General features: G+C 42.2%; 1 protein-coding gene across 1 annotated transcript in view; it reads left to right on the forward strand.

Moving 5' to 3' along the window:
* The first annotated feature begins 1,452 nt into the window (after nucleotides 1-1,452).
* DAPK2 (death associated protein kinase 2) overlaps nucleotides 1,453-8,053 on the forward strand; it is a 170,251-nt gene continuing 163,650 nt past the window's right edge. Inside the window, exon 1 of the mRNA XM_042783290.1 lies at nucleotides 1,453-1,535. Within this exon, the coding sequence (XP_042639224.1) occupies nucleotides 1,459-1,535 (77 nt within the window). The 5' untranslated portion in view covers nucleotides 1,453-1,458. The remainder of the gene's footprint in view (nucleotides 1,536-8,053) is intronic.

Below are 8,053 nucleotides of genomic sequence, written 5' to 3' on the forward strand. Positions count from 1 at the left end.
CTGGACCTCAGGCTCCTGACTCCTGGTGCCTACTGTAATTTGCTACACCACTCCCATTCGTGTTTCCCTTGAAGTGATGAGTGAGAGAGTTTATAATTCAGTTCAGACTTGCAATTGGGTGACTTGCACTTACTCTGAGAGAGCTGAGATCAGGATAATCCATCCCCTACCCTTCTGAGAATTTTATAGTTTACACAATAATTTTATGAATTGCAGTTGAGCTTTACAGTATTAGCCCCATTTTATAGATGGGAAAGCTGAGGCTCTGGAAGCTTAAATGACTTACTTAGGCAGACTTGGGTTTTGAACCCAGTAGTTCTGACTCAAAAGCTAGTGCTTTCTACTGCATCATAGCATAATAGCTGCCTCTTTGCTCAGTAGATCTGAATTTAATGAGAACAAATTGCTGAAATTTGTCATGGATCTGTTTCTTTGAACTGCTTTGGAGCAGATCTGAGGAAGTGAGGAGGCTTATTTTTCTCTCTCCTAAACAAATTTAAATTAGTATAAATCAAACAAGAGCTAAACACTGTCAGTCACAAGTGAGAGGCTAGTGCAGAGTAGACCTCAAAGGGTCAGGACTATGGGTTATCATTAAATTATTAGCTTCTCTTATAATAGCCCAATAGTGGAACTACTGGAAACTACCTAAATGTCCATCAACAAATGAAAGGATAAACACAATGTGGTATTATGCAATGGAATATTATTTCAGTCATGAAGAGAAATCAAGGTCTGGTATATGCCACAATATGGATAAACCTTGAAAACATTGTTCTGAGTGAAATAAGACACAAAAGGACAAATATCATATGATCCCATTTACTTATATGAAATATCTAGAATAGTCAAAAGCATAGAGACCAAAGTTTATCAGTGGTTACCAGGGGCAGGTAGGAGGAGGGAAGGGGGAGTTTTTACTTACAAGGCACTGAATCTCTGTTAAGGGTGATGAAAAAATTTGGAAACAGCTAGTGGTGATGGTTAGGAGCTCTGGTAGCATAGTGCCTAAGGCACTTGACAGCTCACCAGAAGGCTGGCAGTTCAAACCCATCAGCCACTCCTCGGAAGAAGGTTGGGCAATCCTACTTCTGTAGTGATACTGCCTCGGAAACCCAAGGAGGGGTCGCTATGAGTCGGGGCCGACTCGACGGCAAACAACAACAACAACAGTGGTGATGGTTGTACACCACAGTGAATATAATTAATGTCACTGAATCATATACCTAAAAAAGGTTGAAATGGCAAATGTTTTGTTACATATATTTTTACCACAAGAAAAATAATTTGTTGAATAAACCAGCAAATGAATACAATAAATATTCAATTAACTAAAAAAAAAAAAAAAAAAATTATTAGCTCTCTCGTAGCCAATTACTTTTAGACCCTAGACTCTTAGGTTTGTACTAACCTAATTTCATGTTTCATCCATTTCAGGTTAGTAGGCTCCAGGCCTCAATGAGAAGCCCAAACATGGAGACATTCAAGCAGCAGAAGGTGGAGGACTTTTATGACATCGGGGAGGAGCTGGGGAGGTAAGAGACTGTGAGAGAGGTAGAGGGGATGTAACAGGGAGCCAAGGTTATGCTTCTCTTTATACACATGTCAGTTGTACAAAGTTTTGGCACAGGCTTGTCACAGAACTAGTGGGAAGTTTTAAAACAAGACTGAGGTTTATTCATTTTCATGGATAACTTGGCAAATAAGGAGCACTGGTAGCGTAGTGCCTAAGGCACTTGACTGCTAACCAGAAGGTTGGCGGTTCAAACCCACCAACCACTCCTTGGAAGGAATGTTGGGCAATCTACTTCCATAGTGATGCTGCCTCGGAAACCCAAGGAGGGGTCGCTATGAGTTGGGTCTGACTCGACGGCACATAACAACAAAGTCATTTCTCTGGCAGTAAAGACTGGCGGCCATCAAAAGGGGCTAGAATTGTTGACTCCTATGTCTTCTGTATAAGCTAGCTGACAGTTATGGCAAAATGAAAGATTCTTGTTTCATCTGACAACTTTTCTCGCCAGCCCATCGTCAGGCTGAGGACTGAGACTGGCTTGCTGATTTTCTCCTGTGAGTCCTACTTAGGATTGTCCATGATTCCTAGATTTTTTTTTTTTTTTTTTAAACTCAGAGCCTGAATTGTAGGTAAAGTAATCCTACTGAAAATAAATTTGTTTTGAGGAACCAACCACATGAGCCTGGTCATAAAGTTTTCTGGGTTCTGAGTTATTTGGTCCATTTTCAGATTTGCTAAATCTGGAATGCAGCCAGGGCTAAACTCTGAGATCTGAAAATTGTTACTCTTTGGATAGAAATCAGTGTTTTCTGAGATTATCTTCTCACCTTCCATTTCTAACAACTGTTAATATTTAGTGGGCTTTTTAATGATAGCTTGAAAGACTGGCACTTTGAGTCCACCAGAGGCAGCTTAGAAGAAAGGCCTGGTGAAAAACCAGCCATTGAAAACCCCATGGAGCTCAGTTCTACTCTGATGCACGTGGGGTCTCGTGAGTCAGCTTGACTTGATGACAACAGGCTTTTTGGTTTCTTGATTACAAAACACCTGTCCTGAAGTCTGATTCTCACAACGCTTGAAAGAGGAATTCTTTTCACTCTCATTTTTTGGATGAGGAAACTGTGATTCAGAGTTTAAGCAGGTTGTTCAAAGTTGCACAGTCATGAGTGATACTGCCAGGGTTCTGACCAGTCCAGGTTGTACCTGTCCACATGATCATGCTCTCTCCAGTGAGCACAATGTTTCCCCACTCATGTGCTCACTTGTATACTCAGCCTCATCCCTTCACACAACCAACAGTGTAAAAACCTGGGTAAAAACTCTACTATATCCAAGAGGTAAAATAAGAAACCTTTTCCCTGTGTGGAATTCTTAGGTCAGGACTAATTATCTCATTTTCTTTTATTTTAAAAGACAAACAGAATAAGCATCAAAGCCAAGGGAGCCTTATTCTGAGAAGAACGGGAGGCAGCAGTTGTTTCAAGTTTAGGGAGTGTCTGTCCTGGCTGGCTAGTTGTCAGAATGTTAACTGGATAGAAGAGTGAGTAAATGCAGTCCCCAGAGGGTGATGACTTCTCAGGCTTCTATGTAAGACCAGCTGCCGCTGATAACCTGGGGCCTGGTGAATGGGGTGGGAGGAGGGTAGAGTGCACCAGGCCTGGGTTGGTCAGATGGAATCTGCTTCCTTATTGGAAGCCAGGTTCTCTCCACCTCAAGTGCTTCTCCTGATACTGAGGACCCCAGGAGAAAAGTGGTATCCTCAGCAGAAGATCTTGGCAGGCCCTGCCGGTAACATTTAATTTGGTGGCCTGACCTTTGGCACACCTATGTGTAGAGATCTGTGCTAAGTGCCATGGGTACAAAGGTGAGCAAAACACAGTCTCACCCTCCTAGAGCTCCTGCTATGCCTGTGACAACAAGGGTTGAGTAGATAGAACTAGTGTCCCCAGTGGACTGAGAACCCAGTAGTTGGGGGAAAGGGTTCAGGGGCTCTGAAGAAAGAAGTAGAAGCAGCTGCCTGGGGTAATCAGGGACATGAGCTATTAGAGCTGGAAGAAATCTCATGCTGTTTGGTTCTCCTAGTATAGGGTATGAAGGCCCCATGTACCTAATAATCTAGGGAACTTTGGGATGCACCCTCCTCCCCCTTTTCTAATGTGCTATCCAGGCATAGGGTGGGCAAGAGGCAGCAGAGACCTGGAGCCTGGAATGTTTGGAGTGATGGACAGCCTAGGATTTGTGATCTAAAGGTCAGATAAGCTTGAAAGCCATTAGAGGTCCTCTCTTCTAGCCTTTCATTTGACCATTGAGGAAACTGAGGCTCAGAAGCAGCAAGGGTCTTGCCTGGGCCCCTATAACAGGCTGGAACTAGAGCTGCCTTCAGATGAGGGTTTGGCTTCTGAAGGGACAATCCTATCCATACCTTTCTACCTTTTTACACTTAATAGTTTTGTTGAGGACCCACTGTGCTCCAGGCATTCTTCAAGGCTACGGTACATAGAACAGACACATTCCTATCCTCTTGCAGTTTATTGTTTATTATTTGTGGAGAAAGGCACTAAAAAAGTAAACACAAAAGGATAAGTCATTACAATGGGTTAAGGGCCATGAAAGGAGAGAATGGGATGCTCTGAGAAAGAATGATGAGGGACATGCTTTAGACTGGGAGGTCAGGGAAGATATTAATTAATTAATTACTTTTTATTATAGTTTGGGTGAAAATTTTCAGAATAAATTAGTTTTTCACTCAATTCATGACAGTCGTTGCAATCCCCTCAATGTAACAGCGGTCTTCCTACCTTCTCCCTGGGTTTCCTGTTTCCATTCATCTTTTCCTGCCCCTTCCTACCTTCTGAGCTATGTTTTTGGGCAAATGCTGCCCTTTTGGTCTTGTATGGTTGATGGTACCTAGGAATACATTCCTCCCTTGTGTTATTAATCACTTTGGCATTTGACTGCTAACCAGAAGTCTGGTGGTTCAAACCCACCAGCCACTCCTCAGAAGGAAGACTGGGCAATCACTTCTGCAGAGATACTGCCTCAGAAACCCCAGGAGGGGTCTCTCTGAGTTGGATTTGACTCAACTGCAGTGAGTTTTTTTTTTTTTTTTTTTTGGTGTATGTGTGTGTGTGTGTGTGTGTTATTATTCACTTTATAAGCCTGTCTATTTGGCTGAAAGTTGATCCCTGGGGGTGTATTCAGTTCCAGATTTAAAGGGTGTATAAGGGTCATAGTCTCAGGGGTTCTACCACTCTCTATCAAACCAGCAAGTCTAGTCTTTCCTACGATTTTGAGTTTTGTTCTACTTTTTTTTTTCTTCTCTCCCTCTCTGTCGACCTTCTATTGTGATCCTGATTAGAGTGCTGAGTAGTGGTAGTCAGGTACCATCTAGTTCTTCTGGTTCCTGTGTAGTGGAGGCTGTGGTTCATGTGGTCCATTAGTCCTTTGGACTAATTGTTTCCTTGAGTCTTTGATTTTTTTCACTCTTCTTTGCTCCAGATGGGGAGAGACCAATAGTTGCATCTTAGGTGGCTGCTTGCAAGCTTTTAAAACCCCAGTCGCTATTCACCAAAGTTGGATGTAGAACATTGTCTTTGTGGACAATATATGCCAGTTGACCTAGATGTCCCCTAAGACTGTTGTCCTATATCCCTAAGCCCAGTGATTCATTCTCTCAAGTTGTTTGGTTATGGCTAAGAAGTTTTCAGAATTTGTCCTCTGTGTGCTGTACTATATCCACGGATATATTTACTGCATATACAAATACATTGTGTGGGAATATCCTCTGCCAAGAGAAGTTATTCTGAAGATGTTAATTTGAGAACCAATGGGCAAGTACAGGCAAAAGCAACAGCATGGACACAGACCCCAAGAGCAAGGGGCCTGAGAAACTGGAAAGAGGCCAGTGTGGCGAGAAACTGGAAAGAGGCCAGTGTGGCCTTTGAAAGTGAGCAAGGAGTAATGAGTATGAGAACTGCTGACAAGCTCCCTGCCAGCATAGGGTGATGGACAAGTTTGGCTCTGGGATTAGTCTGAGGTTCCCAGTTATGCAACTTTAGGGCCACTTACTCAGCCTCTCTGAGCCTCCGTTTTCTTACCTATAAAATAGGAATAATGGCAGTGCCTACTTCATGGTTGTGGGGATTGAATAAGAGACTGAGTCTAAGATGTCCCTCATAGAACTTGGCACAGGGTAAATATTCAGTAAATAAGAGCTTTTGGCCTTTACCAGATGATGGACTGAGCCTTTGAAATAAGTTTGAGACATTAAGGCCCCACCATCCCACCCCTGGGTTGGCCCAGGGTGGAGGTTTGGGACTTTAGGAACAATAGCAGAGCCTTACTCTGATCACTCCATTTAAATACCCACTGCCATTGAGTAGATTTTAAGGTTAGGGCCAGAGGTAGGTGGGCCGGGACTCGGGGGCTGCTTTTCACTTGGGGGCAGCTCTATTTTAAGGCTGTTGCCCGAGGTAGGCAGGTGCAGAAGGTTAGGAACAACTAAGGGAGACGAACTTGTCTGTCAGTTTGTCATCCTGTGGTGGCTTATGTGTTGCTGTGAGGCTGGAGGCTATGCCACTGTGTTGCAAAATGCCAGCAGGGTTACCCCTGGTGGACAGGTTTCAGTGGAGCTTCCAGGTTAAGACAGACTTGGAAGAAGGAAGAGGCCATCTACTTCTCAAACAATTGCCAGTGAAAACCTTATGAATAGCAGTGAAACACTGTCTGATATGTTACTGGAAAACTTTATGAATAGCCCTGAAACACTGTCTGATGGAGTGCTGGAAGATGAACCCATCAGGTCAGAAGGCACTCAAAATTTGACTGGGGAAGAGCTGACTCCACAAAGTAGAGACGATCTTAACGATATGGATAGAGTAAAGTTTTCGGGACCTCCACTGGCTGATGTGGCATGACTCAAAATGAGTAGAAACAGATGCAAACATCCACTAATAATTGGAACATGGAATGTACCAAGTATGAATCTAGGAAAATTGGAAATTAACAAAAATGAAATGAAACACTATCCTAGGCATTAGTGAACTGAAATGGACTGGTTTTGGCCATTTTGAATCAGACAACCATATGATCTACTATGCCACGAATGACAAATTGAAGAGGAATGGTGTGACATTCATCATCACAAAGAGTGTTTCAAGGTCTGTCCTGAAGTACAGTGCTGTCAGTGATAGGATAATATCCATACACCTACAAGGAAGACCAGTTGATACTACTGTGATTCAAATTTATGCACCAACCACCAAAGCCAAAAATGAGGATATTGAAGATTTCTACCAACTTCTGCAGTCTGAAATTGACTGAACATGCAATCAAGATATGCTGATTATCATTGGTGACTGAAATGCAAACATTGGAAATAAATAATTACTGGTAGTTGGAAAATATGGCCTTGGTGATAGAAATAACGCTAGAGATCGCATGATAGAATTTTGCAAGACCAGTGACTTATTCGTTGCACATACCTTTTTTTCAACAATGTAAGTGTGCATGTGGATTTCACCAGATGGAATACACCGGAATCAGATTGACTACATCTGTGGCAAGAGGTGATGGAGAAGTTCAATATCTTCAGCCAAAACAAGGCCAGGAGCTGATTGTGGAACAGATCATCAACTGCTCATATGCACATTCAAGTTGAAGTTGAGGACAATTAAAACAAGTCCATGAGAGCCAAAATATGACCTTGATAACATCCCTCCTGAATTTAGAGACCTTTTGAAGACTAGATTTAATGCATTGAATACCATTGACTGAAAGCCAGAGGAATTGTGGGATGACATCAAGAACATCATCCATGAAGAAAGCAAGAGGTCATTAAGAAGATGAGAAAGTAATAAAAGACCAAAATGGATGTCAGAAGAGACTCTGGAACTTGCCCTTGAGTGGAGAGTAGCTAAAGTAAATGGAAAAAATGACTAGACAAAAGAGCTGAACAGAAGATTTCAAAGAGCAGCTCAAGCAGAAAAGCCAATTACTATGATGAAATGTGCAAAGACTTGGAGTTACAAAACCAAAAGGGAAGAACATGCTTGGCATTTCTCAAGCTGAAAGAACTGAGGAAAAAATTTAAGCCTCAAGTTGTAATATTGAAAGATTCTATGGGGAAAATATTGAATGATGCAGGAAGCATCAAAAGAAGATGGAAGGAATACACAAAGTCACTGTACCAAAAAGAACTGATTGATCCTCATCCATTTCAGGAGGTGGCATATGTTCAAGAACCAGTGGTATTAAAGAAAGAAGTTGAAGCTGCACTGAAGGAATTGGTGAAGAACAAGGCTCCAGGAATTGACAGAATACCCACTGAGATGTTTCAACAAATAGATGCCCCACTGGAGGCACTCACTTGGTTATGCCAAAAGATTTGGAAGACACCTACCTAGCCAACTGAATGGAAGAGATCCATTATTTGTACTCATTCTAAAGAAAGGTGGTCCCACAGAATGTGGAAATTATCTAACAATATCATTAAAATCACATGCAAGTAAAATCTTACTGAAGATAATTCAAAAACAT

Source organism: Orycteropus afer, unplaced genomic scaffold, assembly GCF_000298275.1.
Source record: "Orycteropus afer afer isolate SDZICR_OR568_19922 unplaced genomic scaffold, OryAfe1.0 scaffold00015, whole genome shotgun sequence".
Classification (NCBI taxonomy): Eukaryota; Metazoa; Chordata; class Mammalia; order Tubulidentata; family Orycteropodidae; genus Orycteropus; species Orycteropus afer.